The 17383-nt window shown below is 40.0% G+C and overlaps 1 protein-coding gene across 23 annotated transcripts in view; it reads left to right on the top strand.

Moving 5' to 3' along the window:
• TCF4 (transcription factor 4) overlaps nt 1–15575 on the top strand; it is a 353245-nt gene extending 337670 nt beyond the window's left edge. For 18 of the 23 annotated variants that reach the window (XM_068562349.1, XM_068562364.1, XM_068562342.1 and 15 more), the window contains 5 exons: nt 8608–8743; nt 10366–10528; nt 13744–13973; nt 14468–14608; nt 14806–15575. In XM_068562349.1, the coding sequence (XP_068418450.1) occupies nt 8608–8743; nt 10366–10528; nt 13744–13973; nt 14468–14604 (666 nt within the window). In that variant the 3' untranslated portion in view covers nt 14605–14608; nt 14806–15575. The remainder of the gene's footprint in view (nt 1–8607; nt 8744–10365; nt 10529–13743; nt 13974–14467; nt 14609–14805) is intronic. The other 5 variants (XM_068562346.1, XM_068562347.1, XM_068562344.1 and 2 more) reach the window with 1 other exon arrangement.
• Nucleotides 15576–17383: the final 1808 nt, after the last annotated feature.

Raw genomic sequence — 17383 nt, 5'->3', positions numbered from 1 at the left:
CACACATCTATCTTTTATTATTTTTTCCTGCAGTGGCTTGCATGTAATAGGCATTCCTAAGGCATTCGTTGAATAAAACGAAATGTCTATTTTTTGATAGAAACATGCTAAACCTATATTCGGCAGTACCGAAAGCTTTTAGATTTCAGATAGTCTTACAAGATATATGCCATTGGTGTCATCATTTACCGTTTAGGAAGTAACTAATTGCACCTTGTGATATTACAGCCCTATACAAGGGGCCAGTGCTTGCCCTTGGGATGCTTACATTTCAAGACAAGTATAGGCTTGGGACTTCCCTGGTGGTCCAGTGGTTAAGACTCCGCGCTTCCACTGCAGGGGGCACGGGTTTGATCCCTGGTCGGGGAACTAAGATCCTGCATGCCACGTGGCACGGCCAAAAAAAAAGACAAGTATAGGCTTTGTGAATAGCAGCAAAACAAAATCATTGATGCGTATGCCCTGCCCTATTAGACAGTGGCCTTGAGTGTGTTTTAAGGGTGATGTCCGTAATGAACAATCAGGGGAGAGCCCTTTCCAGGTCCAGCAAGATGATGAGTGTTCTGGAGACCCAGACAGTCTAGGAGGAATGAGAGTATGGGGGTCTGTGGGACTAATGAAAGAGAAGTGGTCAGGGGTCATGGGGAGGAAACCAGCCCTGGGGGCCAGAAGAGGAAGGGCTTTAGCTCAAGCCTTAGGGATGTGGGAGTGAAGGCAGCAGATGAGGGGCCACAAGTAGGTAACTGAATATTGAGATGAAGGAATTTAAGAACAGGAGGGTACAAGCATGGTCCTCTGGTGTCCAGGTGAAGGACCCAGAAGCATAAGGTATTGATCTTAGACTTAATCCGTAGAACAATGAAAAGCCATACTGGAAACTTGACATCCAAGAGACCAAGTGACGCGCAGAGGATATAGCATTTACAAGCTGAGTATTTCGGAAGTGCTGGGAAAGAAATGTTTTATTAGTTCAGGCAAGCTTCTTCACACTTCCATTGCCTTTCCGAATATGTTACAATCAGCGGATGTTGATTGGATAATTAAAAAAAGCATTTAAAAAATAAAGGCCTGATTCTTTCCCCATACAGGTCATTACAGAGTATTGAGTAGAGTTCCCTGTGCTATACAGTAGGTTCTTATTAGTTATCTATTTTATATATGGTAGTGTGTATATATCAACCCCATCTCCCAATTTATCCACCCCCCCCTTTCCCCCTTGGTAACCATGTTTGTTTTCCACATCTGTGACTCTACAAAAGAGTGGATATATGTATATGTATAACTGATTCACTTTGCTGTACAGCAAAGAAACTAACACAACATTGTAAATCAACTATACTCCAATAAAAATTAATTAAAAAAATTTAAAACTAAGGCCAGCTAGGTAAGGATGAATCCCTAGTGACGGACTTCCTGGGCTGGCTACAGGGCACTTTGTGTGCCAGTCGGCCTCACACCGGTGTGTTTACGCTGCGGGGACCCAAAATTCCAAGTACACATCAAGTGTGTCCAGTTGTCTTTTCCTTCACACTAGACAAAAGAAGCTGCTTACAAGTAATTGCAAAAGTGCACCATAATCTCTGTGCTACATGGGCTTGGTTCACTAGGCATGGATTAACTTTAGTTCCCTCCAGCCTACTTACTAACTTGCTACCCGGGGCAAGGAAGGGATGGAATGGACTCTGCCAACCACCCCCCGAGGTCCCCGCTTGGTGGGCTGCATCCAGTTCTGGTTTCCTGTGTAGGAAAATGATGTAGAGAATTGGGGGTGGAGGGTGGGTATACAGAGGAGAGAAATGAAACGGTTTCACTAGATGGAACTTATGAGTTAAGAAAAAAAAAATAAAAAGATGAACTGAAATCAGGTAACAGCCGTTTGCATCTCTCAAACTAGATCACAGAATCATTCATCTTTAACCATTTTGGTGGACATCAGGGGGGTTTCAGCCTAGCTGATCCCGTGACACTGCCAAGGTCAGGGTCATTTAGATTGTGTTTAAATCTTCTCGAAAATTCTTTTATCATCTGGGGAATAAGCATTAAATACGTTTCCAAGAATTTCCCAGTAAGGAATTACCTTACTTCAGGCAAAGCCTAAGTGAAGCTGTGAAATTTCTGGGGGAGAAAAACAGGTGTTTTTAAGAAAATTAGGAGGCCTTCTCCCAATAAACATTCTAAGAATCGAAATCCAAACTAAAGAACTCAATCCAGATCTGACTTTAGTGAAAAGTCCTTTCAATGTTTAATCACATGAATTTTTTTAAATGGTCTGATAATTTTTTTTAAAACTGAGGAGTATGGAAATTATATTCGTGGTTGAAGGGTGTCCCAGATGTCAGGGCTTTTTCACACGAAAGAGTTGATTATCAGAGCCTAGTCTCATTTTCTACAGAATTTGGTGCCTCCAATATTATTCCTCACAGTGTCTACCACTGCTATTTCATGAACTTCTGAGTTCCCATCTGTGTGCTATTAAAAAAAGTTTGCAGGACCACTTCCCACTTATTTAAAAGATGCACCTTTTGGACTCAATGGTATTTTTTGCACATTTGAGAAAATGTTTGCTTTCCTCTAATATGACACAGACAGATCTGGCAAGATAATTGAAACTGAAATCTAGCACTCTACGACTGTCATGTATAATTGATATTTCATGGGGAGATTACAGTTCAGACACCAAAACTGTTTTCTCTGTCAATGGGTGTCCAATTACAATAAAAAAAACCCAGCCCATCAGCCTTTTTTTTTTTTATGATTATGGCAAAACAAGAGAAAGAAGAGAGAAAAGTAAAAGTTACCAGGACTTTTTTCTTTGCCCCATTTTCTTGTTGTTATTTTTCTTCTTTCTAAAAAACACCTCTGTCAAAAGGAAGATTTTGAACCTGATGCCATTAATTACAAACTTTCGTTTTGAGCTACTGAAATGTCTCTAACAGCATTTCTGGTTTTGTGTCATTATCGCGGGTCTAGAAATTGATGACAAGTTTCCTAAAGTTTCCATCCTACACTCTTTTAGAAGGATTATGGTAGAGGAGAAAGAACTGAGGTCTGAAAGCCTGTTTTGAAGCAGTTATCTCTGGAGATAACATTAACAAGGATTGAATAACTGCCAAATGAAATTTAATACATTTTCCCATCCATGAAATAGGCCTCTTAAATACAACAGAATAATTACTTTCACAATACTCTCTGGAAACAAAGAGAGCAGAAACACTGAATGCCTTTTTTGTTTGTGGTGTTTGTTGTTAGCTTGAGGATCAGGAAAAAGGATGTTTACCAGGATGCTCTCTTCGCATCCCCACATACAAACAGCCTTGCCAACAGCCACCTAATTTGAAACTGCATATCTTTTAAATCTGTTTATGTTGGAGGAGTCGTGGCAAATATTAAATTTTGTAATTTAGTTAGACATCTTGGCCTTGGCCTGAGTTGGTGGGCCATGATGTTTTCCTCCCTATGATAAGGAAAACTAAAATGATTTTTATATCTGCATCTAGGTATGCGTGCACACACACACACACATACACACACTGCTTTAAAATGAAAACTCCAGGAAGTAACCCCATTTGTCCCTAAACTCTGCTCGCCTCCCCTATGTGTGTGTATATACGTACATATATACATATATATATACATATATATATATATATATACACACATATATATATATACACACACATATATATATATATATACACACACATATATATATATATATATATATATAATATATGCCCAATCAAGTTGTTCAATGTTGTTATAAGTTTTCTGAGTTCAAAATCTGTTTTAGTCCTCTAACCAGATGTTCGCTAAGTCACTTAACCATTTCAGCCTTTGCTTTCTTCTCTGTAAAATGAGAAGAAGTTTGTCCTAACTGGTATCCAAGTCTCCCCAGACCCTTCCTTCCCTTAAAGTCTATATACTGTAGTTGAAAAGTGTTCTTAATATATCAATTCTTTCCTCAGAAAGTAAGATTATTTAAAATGATATGGTGCTTATGTGATTCAAAAGAAGTAGTACACTTCTAAAAGTATTTAGTAATTCCCAGTGATAAAGTCACACTGGAGAATTTAAATAGCTGTGTCGGAATTTGAATATTCCTTGACCTAAGATACAATTGAGCTTAGATATCTGCACATAAAAGCCATGATTTACGGGGGCCCGAGGAAGGGGCAGCCATGTTTGGACTACATGATCTTGCCTCCTCCTCTTCTTTTATAGCTCATTGGATCAGGGGTGAGGACACCTGATCCCAGGCTAGCCCATTCATTGGATGGCCTGTGTCTGCTTCAAAATGATGAGCTGGACCATCTGATGATCTTGGCATTCTGAATTCAGAACTACCAAGACAGAGAGGGAGTTAGGAGCTGATTCAGAACCTGAAAGGATGTACTGGGAACTCCTGTGAAGGAAGAGAAGTGTCCAGGCCATAGTTCTGAGTGGGCAGAAGCCAGAGAGAGACAGAGGTACCAACAGAGGAAGGAGAGAGGCTGGAACAGCTCCTGAGACACAAGGGGTGGCCTTAGGTCCCGAGAGTTCTCCAGGCCCAAAACGTAGGTCACAGAAATCTTCCTGTTAAATCTCCTTTTACCTGAGCCAGCTGGAATGAGTCTCTGGTCCTTCCTATAAAACCCACCACACTAAATTGACCGCTCCACGGAAATCCCACCAAGGATCGCTTATAAGCTCCGTGAGGGCAGGGGCCACATCTAAATTATTCACCACCCTGTTTCCAGTACCTGTCAGAGTGACAAGCATGGGCTAGATTAGGAAATGTTTGTTGAATTAATAAGTGTACCCTTTGATCAATCAACTGATAATTATTGAATAATTTTTAGATTTTAGTTCCTTCTTCTACTTTTAGCATAGATATATCTAAAACCATGTTGTATGTGGCTATAAGAAGACTGTATTCTTAAAGACTGCAAAAAAAATTTATAATCAATATTGATAAAACTAACCTTTCATAGGCTGCCTTTTAACTTTATTGCTTATCTAGATGAAAAGGTTTATGAAAATAGGACTTTAATGAAGTATGGATTTTCTGGGTGCCGTCCTTAGAATTGATTTGTAGGTTAAAGGAATCTGCTTTTTTTCTAGTTACATTATTATTATATTTGTAAGTGGACAAATCCTGACCCTCATATATACAGATGGCAGTATTGGTTTCTCCGTCTATTTCTGAGTTATTCTATTGAGGGGTTTGTGCTGGCCATTCACTGTGGTTTTTTCCTTGTCTCTTATGTGACCAGAAATAATGTTTCTGAGGGAGAAGTAAATAGGGTTAGGAAATGCTGTCTGTGGTCAAGGAAACCAGTAAAGCAAAGCTAATTCTTCAGATTGGAATACTATTCCACAACCACAGGCAATGGAATTGATCCTGGAGAATCAAGCTAATTAGATGGATCCATGGATGTGGACCTATCATTAGTCATTCATTTGACCTGGAATATACATAGTTTACAAGGGAGACCTTCGATAATCAAGGATAACATTGTTTCCAACTTCCTTTATGGAAAATGATGTATTATTTGAGATGATCTATAGAAAATAAAGTTAGCTAACATGCGTGGCTAAAAGCCAAAAACCTAGTTGGAACAACTATCTTCTCAAACATACTTACAGATCATTTAAGATTTTACTGTCATTCTGCAGGAGAAAGATTTAAAATCAAATGGATATGAACAAAATAGAGACAGAGTGCAAAGAGGATTATAAGTGAAAGTAGCTTGAGTTCTAAGGTTTCTTGAACTATGTAGACGTTTATTTTTACATAGTATGCAAGTATTTTCAGCTGGAACACCTAACAATATAAATAATTATTGTGTACCTTTGTGTACTAGCTGTCACGCATACTGCTACTCCTTGCAATAAACCTGGAACTTACTCTCTGTAACTTCCAATGTTATTTTCTCCATTTTGGATTTGAGCAACTTACCCGTGATTATACAGCAAACGAAGACCAGTTACAGTTATAATCTACATATTAATTCTCATTATTGTATAATTTTCACTCAGTTGCACTGTCTTTCATTTACAGTTGAGGGAAAGAAAATAGAAAGGTCATTGGTTGTGGCTCCTTCTATCCTCTTTTAAAAGCTAAACGTGTCTAGAAGGGGGAAAAAAAGAAATTTCAGGATTAATAACTGAATATATTTTAATTCAAAAGCAAAAAATTAACCTTGAATTGCATCATAGCTGCCCACAAAGAAGGCTTGAGGGTTTTAATAGAATGACTCTAAAATAGAAGGAGAGTACGAGAATCTCTGCTGTGCTCAAATCCGTGGTTACCTTCAGTGATTCCAACTTAGAATCATCCTTTGTGGAAAGAAATGAAATCCATTGGGAATGCCAGTAACTGAATCAACACTTGGGTAATTATTTAGGTTAACATTGATTGACAGTCTTAAAGAGCTACCATTTGATCAGGGCCTATAAAATTCATGCTTGCAAGTTGACATCTTAGATTGAAAGGATAATCATTGACTGAATCAGTCTTCTAAATGCACAGATCTAAAAATGGAAAACAGCTACCACTCTTTGGTTTGGAAGGAAAATGAAAACAATACACAAAGAGTGAGAAATGGTTGAAGGGAATTGGGTGGGCATGGTCTACCTATAAAAGATTAGGCTTCAGTTACAGATGAAAAATGGGAGTGGCATGGCAATGGTGTTAAATATGTGAGAAGGGCTGACACTTATTCCATGGAACTCCAGAAGTTGAATCTAGGACCAGTGGGTGGAATGTACAAGGAGACCAACTTGTGGTGAAAATGGAGTGAGCTGCTTTGGGAGATAATCAGGGTCTTAATATATTTGAAGCATCCACATAGACACTGAATGACCACCGTTCAGGTTGTTCTGGGAAGGCACACGGACACCCGAGTAGCAGAAAACACTGGGCTCCCCAGATCTCTCAGCTACAACATGCATTTATATGTCCTGATGCCCCTGAGTCCTTAAATCCTTTGCTATTCCTGCTGTATTTTGTTTTAACTTTTTCAAAAATTTATTTCATTGAAGTGTAGTTGATTTACAATGTTGTATTAATTTCTGCTGTACAGCAAAGTGATTCAGCTATACATTCTTTTTCATATTCTTTTCCATTATGGTTAATCCCAGGATACTGAATGTAGTTCCCTGTGCTATACGGTAGGACCTTGTTTTTTGTCCATTCTATATATAATGGTTTTATTTTTGCTGTATTTTGAATCTGGGCAGTTAGAAAGATTTATATGATCCTCCTCCCTCTCCCTGAATTATTTTCTTCTGTATTGTTTTGGAGGATATAAAGGTGACACTTTATACTAGGCTGCCTTTAGATAGCACATGCTTCATTTGGTTCTGTGAATTTTATTGTTGCTTGTTCAGATTCTTATTATTGTTGCACTTTGTGGAAGTACTCTTTTAAAACACTGGGTAGCAAAAGAGTGACGATTCTGCTTCGTGGTTTCAGATTTAGGATTGGGAAAAAATTACACTTTTTGATTCATAGCCGTATACATTCATGGATAAATATTTTTAGTGTTAGAACCACTGTCCTGTGTTCACCTAACAATAGGCTAAGAAAATAACTACTTGGAAATGCCATTGAAAATGCTACTCATGTTCCTCTTGGTTTGCAAATGCTTACTGGTCTTACTTGAAGGTGTACACTATAAAGTCAGTGATTGCTGTCTCAATGCCACAAGGTCAACATCTCTGGACCCCAGAGTAGGTAGTAGTAGTTAATAAAAAGCTCAGCAGTATTTTTTTCAGACCAAGTCATCATGCTGTACTCTATAATTTTGTTCTTGGAAGCATAGAGAGTGTTTACAATATGGTGTCTTTCTAGGATCAGAATAGCGAAAAAAAAATATGGAAAAATGTCCAAACATCTTTGCATGGCAATGATGGCATTACTGGTGTGTTTAATAAAACTTTTATTGGTACATTTTCCGGTATGGTGGCATTGGCAGAAACGGTCCCCCTTTGGATTTGGAACTCAGCAGCTGATGAAATACAGTAAACATTAATTTGGAATGGGCTGCCAGTTTTGGAAAGCCAGGTGACATTTTATTATATTTGTACCGAGCAGGGGCTATGTCCCATACTGCTGTAGCTTCCGCTGTCAGTGGCTTAGCTGGCATTCTGGAAAAAAAAAAATGGCAGGCCTGAGAATCTTATCCCCTGAAATAAAAGTCGAATGCCAAATTGAAATTCCTGTAGGATTTCCGATAGCAATGGGGGAATTGAGAAGCCCACAATTAAGCATATGGGCATTAAGATAATTGTCAGATCTGTTGGCGGACATGATAGAAGACAGATGGGTACGAATCAGTGCACTCCGCTGCAGCACCCTGGGAGACAATTTGACGTTTTACCTGCCTGAGCTACTCTGCCGTATTTGTCACTGAATGTACAGCACAGCATCTTACTGAGTGTTAAAGTGTCTTTTGCTGGGTACTCTAGGTGCATGCGCGGTCCTTTAGCGCCCTCTAGTGAAATGCATTTGAGAGTATTTGTTTTTCAAAGGTTAGTCTCCCTTCCTTGGGTCCCTGCTGCCCTGGAAGTAGCCGTCACACCTCTGATTCCCACTAAACTCTACGGTTCCTCTTGCCCTTTCAGGTTGGGACCCATCGTGAAGATGGCGTGGCCCTGAGGGGCAGCCATTCTCTTGTCCCAAACCAGGTGCCCGTGCCACAGCTTCCTGTGCAGTCTGCAACGTCCCCTGATTTGAACCCACCCCAGGACCCTTACAGAGGTAGGTCCGCCTCCGCGGGCGCTTCTGACCTCACTGAAACAATAGATCCCGTGTGGATCCCATGCTTACTCATTCATCCCTCAGGAAGCACTGACACATCACCAAGAATCCATTTTGATACAAAGACGGTAAGTAAATGGGAAAGGATTTCAAACGTAGCTGGCTAATTGTGTTTCTTCAGTATAACGGTTTTGCTCCAGCATCCTCGGAAATCCTGCTCCTATTGCAGCAGGGAATGAGACCACAGACTGATGAGAGGAAATGTGATTTTAGCTATTTCCACATTGTGCTCATTCAGATCCTTTAATGTGGTTAGTTGTAGCCTGACAGCGATGCTTCCAAATGAAGAGGAAGGAAGGAAATGGTTTTTGTTGCTTACGACGGAAGGAAATGTAGGTACATTTCAAAAATGGAACTTGGATGATTTTCGCTCTTGAGTCATCAAGCCCCGTCCTCATTGCCTCGTACCACTGACTCCTTTTGGCTTCCCCGGACCCCAGGTAGCTGTGCCGCAGGGGCAAGACCTGGGTCCCAGGGTCCTTGTGCGACTGGCTGGCCAGGTGACCCCAAAATGCTTACATAACATCTCCTCATTCCCCTCAACGTTGAGAAGGAAAATGATAACAGTGGCACAAGAATGAATAATATGTATAAGCATTTGCCCCCCTGTTAAGCATTGTAAGAATCTTGAGCGTTAATTATATATGTGGGTATGCCTGCCATTTTTCATTGAATAGTAATACTTCGATGGCCCTTTCCTTTTAAAGAGGCTTTGGGTTTTCTTTCTCTGTCCTAGACCAACGCTTCTTAATGTGCACAAACAGGACCTGAGGATCTTGTTAAAATGCCAATTCTGATTCAGTTGATCTGGGTTCCTGCATTTCTAATGGGCTCCCAGGGGATAAGGGTGCTCCTGGTCCACTGACCAGACTTTGAGTGATGAAGTTCTAGACTACACAGATTACAAACAGAAGGAAACACTAAATAGACACGCTTCTACCTTAGAAATAAATGATTACATTAGGGTCACGTTTTAAAATATATTGTGATCTTGGAAAGTTGAGCAGTGGTAGAGCTAGAAATGTCTTCACTGAGCAGTAGCTGCTTTCCATATGTACCATTTTTAAATGCTGGTTACTCTTTGAGGATAAGAGAAGCCTGATTTCAGAATATCATTAGAGTATCTATTGAAGTCTTGACTGTACATATTTAGCGCACTCCCTGGGAATTATATTTTAAGGACATTTTTCTATTAAATCATTGCATATGGAAGAAACTCAATATAATAGCTGATATTTACTTGGGTTCTTAATCAGAACATTGAGGTGTGTGATTTTCATGATTCTGATTTTCATTGCAATTAAGTTGATGTTTTGTAGACAGTGAAATTACCGTCTACTCCAAAAGATTGCAAAATAGAATTTAACCTCAGAGCCAATGCAGGGAAAACTTGTTTCTGCAGGTGCATTTTTGAAACTTCACCAAAGACCATGAAAAAAGTGACAGATCACACAGTTCGGCAGTCTGAACTGTATAGCTTGGCAGCTCTCCAGTCTGGGGTGTGCGTGTCTGTGCCTCGAGGCTTTGGTGGCCGTGTCACCTGGTCTCTTTTTTTTCTGCAGGCATGCCTCCAGGATTGCAGGGCCAGAGTGTCTCCTCCGGCAGCTCTGAGATCAAATCCGACGACGAGGGCGATGAAAACCTGCAAGACACGAAATCTTCCGAGGACAAGAAATTAGATGACGACAAGAAGGATATCAAATCCATTACTAGGTCAAGATCTAGGTAACAGTATATAATACTGTCGCTTCATTTAATTCCTTTATTGGACTTTGATGAAGTGAACAGAACAGGAAGAAACTATTCAGTTTTTTCCTGGCAGGTAAATCTGCAGCTGAAAAGAAAATGAAAGGCTAGCTCTAGAGGTACGAAAGTATCGTTTGAGATACCTGTACTCTAGGAAAGCCAAAAATGTCTTTGCATTTATGAATTTGGACCCAGTGCTAATAATGACACACGGCAAAAACAATTTGTAACTGATTCAAATGCAAGCAGTCGATTTGTAAAGCTATACTTATTCTACAAATTTGGTCGTAAATGTTCTTTGGAAAATATTTCTAAAAAGAGAGCTTAGCTCTATTGAAAGCTCAATTGATGTATGTGCAACTGTAACTTTTTTCTTACCTCAAAAGTGAGAAAGTACTGATTTCCCAGCTTTATTCTAACATGTTGATATATATAAGAGCAATACCTAAATTGCTCATTTATTTTTCTCTCGGCAGAAAATGCAACTGCAGGAAAATAGCTTCTGGTTGGTTTTCTTAAGTCCCCGATATCTTTAAATTAGAATATATCTCCTTGAACTTTAATCTGATAATCAGATGGGGTTTTTTTTTGTTGCTTTTTTGTTTTTTGAGTATCGTGACACCCATGTTCTTTACCTCAGTTCCCTTGGATGGTTTTTATTTGCAAATTAAATGAATTGTACTAAGACGATACCTCCCTTTTCAAGGCTATCGTTCTCAGGGTTATACCTGGCGTCCTTTAGGAATTAAGGGCATGCTGCCTTTTCATATTGCCTTTATAGTTATTGAGATAAACCTTATTACAAGTTCTACCACAGTTTCAGAAATTCTGGAAGCTTCTATCTTACCCCTTTTCACCATTGCTACAGAGTTTCCTGACTTGGCCACATTGGTAAGACATCCCAAGAAGGGCCTTTCACATCTTTACCAGCTTCTCTGTTAGATCAGTCAGCTCTTGGTAATTTAACTAGTGGTCATAACGCATGCATATCAATGGATTCTTTGACGTTTCAGTACAACATTTTAACTCGCTGTTAAGAACCTTGTTTTAAAAGGTCACTGTTTTGACATTTACTTAGGCCCCCAAAACCGTGTTGTAAGGCGAGACTCTCCAAATCTAGGCAGTTTTCTTCGCATAACCAATTTATTTATCAGAGGTTAACCAGTTCTCATTCATTATTGGCCTGAATACCCTTGGAAAACAAATTCCCATTTTCAGGCCCACTTTGGAAAAGGTGTGGCATATGTTTGGTGTGTAAAAACATTACCCAGATTTTTAACTTCAGGATGGGATGAGCAGAAACTCAACTCTGTTCTCTTTTCACTTATTACGTCCTATTTGTGTGTCAGAATGTGGGTGTGAATTAATAGTAATCTTGATTTCCTTGGCATCAGCAGAGGTCACGGGTGGGAGAGAGCGGGACCGGCAAGGAAATGAGGAGTAGAATCAGAGGGCAGAGAAAGAGAGCACTTTCCGATGGGTTCAGTTTAGTTGCGCGTTCACCAGCACACATTCGAGGCAGACAGTCCCATCTGGAAGGGAGTTTAACCTACAGGAAGACGAGCCAAGTCTTACAGCATCTTTCTTTGGTGTCTGCCTCCTTTATAAGTGTTCTTGGCTTACTTACGTCATCTTTATGAGCAGCATGTGCTGGAACCCAAGAATCCGCTCCATTTCTGATTGACTGGGGCTTCTCCATCGTAGTGGATCCTTAGTGCGATTTGGAAGCTACCCAGACATTCTCCACAGTGGAAGATTCGGAGCTATACATTTTAAGCCAATACTCACTAAGTGTGCATTGAATTGAGTAGATAACTTCCCACGAGTTCCTCCAGCTCTGAAAGGTTGTGATTAACATCTTTATTCTGTGATCCTTTCAGATTCATGGAATTTTAAAGTAGAGGCTCACCTTGATGGTCTTTGGGGTCAGTGCTCAGATCTCTAGGTTAACATCCTTTTGGATGGTCACCTCCATATTGTTTCTTGCAGTGAAGACTCTCTTGCTTTTGAGTGAAGTTTACTTCATTTTTTATATCTCTCATACTCAAAAAAGGTTCTTGCTCATGTTAATTCAGACTGTTCTGCTCAGGGTTCTTTTGTTCTGTTCTGTTCTGCCTTCCTGAGACATTTTCCACACCTCTCTTTTTTACGTGATTGCCCAGGAATTATTTGAAGCCTTGACGCCATGAGATCTTCCTGATGTGACATGCTTTCCAGGTGGCTCAACTTCCTATTTGCCCCCCCATTCAAAAGTTTCTAATTTGTCAGCATGACACCCAGAAACAGAAGTTATCTTCCCTTTCCAGACTCCTGGCTCCAACCATGCCTTTGATATGAATCATGTAATATCTCTGTTCTCATAATCAGGGATGAGCTTTTGGGCTTCAGTTTTGACTCATGATGAGATCATTGGTATTGATAACCAGTAAGTGTTTGGGTTGGGTTGGGTTTGTTTTGCCTAGAACTCATGTCAACTCAGGTTTCCCCAACTTGTCTGGGGAATCATAAACATCCATAATGTTAAAGGCCATGGAGATGATGTTTTTCTAACCTTTCTATTTCATACATGGAAAAAGCGAGACTCAGATACATTAAGTGGACTGACCAAGCCTTCCAAGCTGGTTAACAGACAACAGGCCCCCGTGTTTACTCCCATTGCTCTGTTGTCTTGAATGTAGGACCTTCTTAATCCTGTTTGAGCTGCGTCGTCTTAATTTCGACCTATCCACATCGTTTTTCAATCCCTGGTTCTCCTTGGGTTTCGGATGTCACAGTATGAAAGTTTTTTTATAAAAGAACAGCTTCAGTCCAAAACGCTTTCTGAATCGTGGTCCTGAAGCGTAGCTTGAGCTGAAGGTGACAGCGCTCTGCTTTGCTGTGCGTAACCTTAGGGATGAAAGCTATGTTTTCCTTTTTGCTCCCCTCCATCCATATGGTGCGCTCGGGGCCCCAACTCGAACCTCTCCTGTTGGGTTTACGTTTCATGTCCAGGAGACATCAAATGTCTGGCGTTAGGGACTGTCAACAGCCACCTAAAGCAACGCCAAGCCCAGGTGGATGGAAAATTCTGCCCAGGACAAGCTCTTGAGATGGAAAAGTTCCCTGAAAACTCAGAAAGAAAACAAAAGCAATTTAGGAACTGTCTTTTTCCCCACCCCATTGGAAAATGTCACGTTTTCCCTTTTGTCCCGCAGCAATAACGATGACGAAGACCTGACACCGGAGCAGAAAGCGGAGCGGGAGAAGGAGCGGAGGATGGCTAACAACGCCCGCGAGCGCCTGCGGGTCCGCGACATCAACGAGGCGTTCAAGGAGCTGGGCCGTATGGTGCAGCTGCATCTCAAGAGTGACAAGCCCCAGACCAAGCTCCTGATCCTCCACCAGGCCGTGGCCGTCATCCTCAGCCTGGAGCAGCAAGTCCGAGGTCAGTGCCGGCCGGCTGGCCTCCGTGCGGAGGTCACGGTCGCATGCCGCTGCAGAGAGCAGAGATGCTCTGGCGGCCTTGCGCGGGAGCAGAGAGTAGACTCTTAGGCATCCTTCAGGATCACTGTTTCAACCTCATCTCAGTCTATGAGGCAGCTCCCCTTTCTCCTGTAACTGAATCCTGGGATTTTTCTTATAACTCATACCGCCTTAGGACGTTTCCATAGGTCCTCTCAGTAACCGGAGCTGGGTACATTTGCTTTACCAACTTTCTCAGACTGTAAAGTGACTGCACAGTTTCACCGGGGAGTTCGACCTTTACTAGCCACTGAGCAAATGAATCGCAGTAGTGTGCATTTTCCTAACTGGTCCTCTTGTTCTGGAAGGTAGAAACTGAGAGAAAGGATCAACAGACCCACAGAAACGTTGCATGACTTGCCCTGGACCAGAAGCCCTGGGTGTGACCTAAATGCTCTGTGCTTTCCTCTTCCACAGAAAGGAATCTGAATCCGAAAGCTGCATGTCTGAAAAGAAGGGAAGAGGAGAAGGTGTCCTCGGAGCCGCCCCCGCTCTCCTTGGCGGGGCCTCACCCCGGCATGGGAGACGCGTCCAATCACATGGGACAGATGTAAAAGGGCAAGTTTGTTTTCAGCCATTTCTGAAAGCTTTCCTTTGTTACTCTCACCAAGGCATCAGCCATGAAAGCCATATTTGACCCAAATTCACAGATTTTTTTTCCCCCTTGGGAAAAAAAAAAAAAAAAGTTTAAAAAGAAAAGCTGTCCTTTTTTCTGTTATAAACGTATTAATTCATCTTTCTCTCTTCTTTCTCAGGTCCAAGTTGCCACATTGCTTCATTAATACAAGAGACCACTTCCTTAACAGCTGTATTATCTTAAACCCACATAAACACTTGTCCTTAACCCCTTTTTTTGTAATATAAGACAAGTCTGAGTAGTTATGAATCGCAGACGCAAGAGGTTTCAGCATTCCCAATGATCAAAAAACCGAAAAACAAACAAAAAAAAAAAAAGAAAGAAAAAAAGTGCAACTTGGGGGATGACTCTCTTTAACATATCATTCAGAATGTTCAAAGCAGTATGTGCAGGCTGAGACGCAGCCCAGAGACTGAATGGCAATCTTTCCACACTGTGGAACAATGCATTTGTGCCTAAACTTCTTTTGGAAAAAAAAAAATATATAATTAATTTGTAAGTCTGAAAAAAAAATATTTAATTTAAAAAAATTGTAAACTTGCAATAATGAAAAAGTGTACTTCTGAAGAAAACTACATGACCGTTTTTGTTGGTATTCAAGTCAGCTAGTGTTTATAATTACCGGATATCGAATAAGGGAAGCTCGGCTGCCCTCGTAACAAAACCAGCAAACATCCTGATGACAGCGAAGTGATGACATTAGCCATTCCTTAGGGTAGGAGGAACAGATGGATCTTATAGACCTATGACAAATATATATATAAATATATATATAAATATATATTAAAAATTTAGTGACTATGGTAAGCTTTTGTTCATTTGTTTCAGACTTTTTTCTCCTGTAAAAAAATAGTACTGATTAACTTTTTTAAAAGAAAGATTTTACTGTAAATATGGATTTTTTTTTTTTTTTTTTTTTTTTTTTTTTTTTTTGGGTCTTATTTCTGTCCCTTTCCCCGGTTTGTTCTCATAACCTGTAGTGCCAACTCTGCTTCCGGAGGGGTAGTGCAGGATGAAATGCTGACCCTGATGTTGCTTTTCATTCATAAATAAGTAGAAAGTTGTTTCTTCAGTCTTTTGGGAACACAGGACTTAAAAGTCACATCATGTGTAGATATTAACAAGCAGCATTACCAAGACATGGCAAAAAGAGTTTGTCTGAATTGTAATGTTGCGTTTGTGACCCTCTTCTGGGATTTTCAGAGGTACAAGGTTAGAATGCTACAATGTTACCACTGTGCCTTCCAATGTTTATATCATCGGAAACATAACATAATCAAAGTGGCTGTGATTTAACAAAATGATTAAAGCGTTACCTACATGTGTAGCCAGAAGTAGTGTGCAGTGAGGTGTTTCTGAATACATGGTCAGATTTTTGGAAAAAAACAAAAACAAAAAAAACAAGTGAAGTTCAACGACCATCCAATGAGAAAATTGCAAGTAGTGTGACAGAGCTGACTGATTTTGTTGCTTTCTTGATTTTTTTTTTCAAAATGGGTTTACTAAGATGCAGATGACTTAACTGCCTCCTCCTTCGTCTGAAAAATAAAATGCCAATATTCAATCATCATGCAGCGTTATAACAAGCCTTATAAGTCCTAAAGCATTAAGTTGCACTTTCTTGAGGAGGGGTAGTGCAGTATTTCTCTGGCCAGTATGAATGAAGTTTATACTTAACGTATTTGATAGAAACATAGATCAAGCTATGGCACAGCAACTCATCAGATAGCTAGCTTTGACGTCTGGGCACAATTGAACCAACTTCCATCGTGAATCTTTATAATGATTGACTTTGGTGTATAGTGCAGTAAAGAAATAGTGCTCCTAGTTAAGTATTTGTCAACATCCTTTTGTCTCTAACTCATTTCTATTTTTACAGCCACACAATCTTGGCATGTATTACGAAAAAAATCCCTTGTTCAAGTAGTTTTTCCACCTATCAGCACTGAGTAAATGCCATAAACCCATCGAAATGGTCTAAATGTTCCATCTGTTCTCCTGTTTTGCCAGTTATATAGTAATGAAATACATTTGTAAATTTTATGCAACAAATGGCAAACGTATCATTATTTTGAAATTGTGTATGTAAAAGTTATATTTTTACATGTAGACTCTTGTTATTATGTGTTCTAATACATTGTATCGGTTTTTGTTCCTTTTTTTTTTTTTTTAAACGGTGTGGTTTAAAAACCGTCTCATTGAAATGAAATAGCGAGCTACAAGAATCTGAATTTTATGTTCATTTCTGAAAATGTAAGAACAAATAAGATAGTTACCACGTGGTCATCTTTTACAAACCCATAAACATTTTGATTAGCTGTGTGTGTGTTGAAAACTGTAAATATGTTCAGTAGTGATAAAACTAAAATACTTTGTTTGATTTGTTGATAAGTTCCTAAAATGTGGAGGTGGATTAAAACCTTAGAGTAGCAGAAATCAGACTTCATGAAAAGTTATTTTGAGGCTACCCTGTGAAAATGAACGAACAAAGGGGCTCAAAGAAGGGCATGGAAGACAATATTGTATACTCTCCCCTCCTCCTGAATAATGGAAACTGTGTGTACTTGTACCCTCAGTATGTTGAAGATTTCCTTTTAGTGGTACATTCTGCACTCATTTTGTATACTCTATCAAGGCGGGTATCCCTAGGAACAATATTATATAGGAAGCAGGTATCCTCTGATCACATTCAGGAT

Source organism: Eschrichtius robustus, chromosome 14 (assembly GCF_028021215.1).
Source record: "Eschrichtius robustus isolate mEscRob2 chromosome 14, mEscRob2.pri, whole genome shotgun sequence".
In the NCBI taxonomy this organism is placed as follows: domain Eukaryota; kingdom Metazoa; phylum Chordata; class Mammalia; order Artiodactyla; family Eschrichtiidae; genus Eschrichtius; species Eschrichtius robustus.
This window is presented reverse-complemented; position numbering and strand designations above follow the sequence as displayed.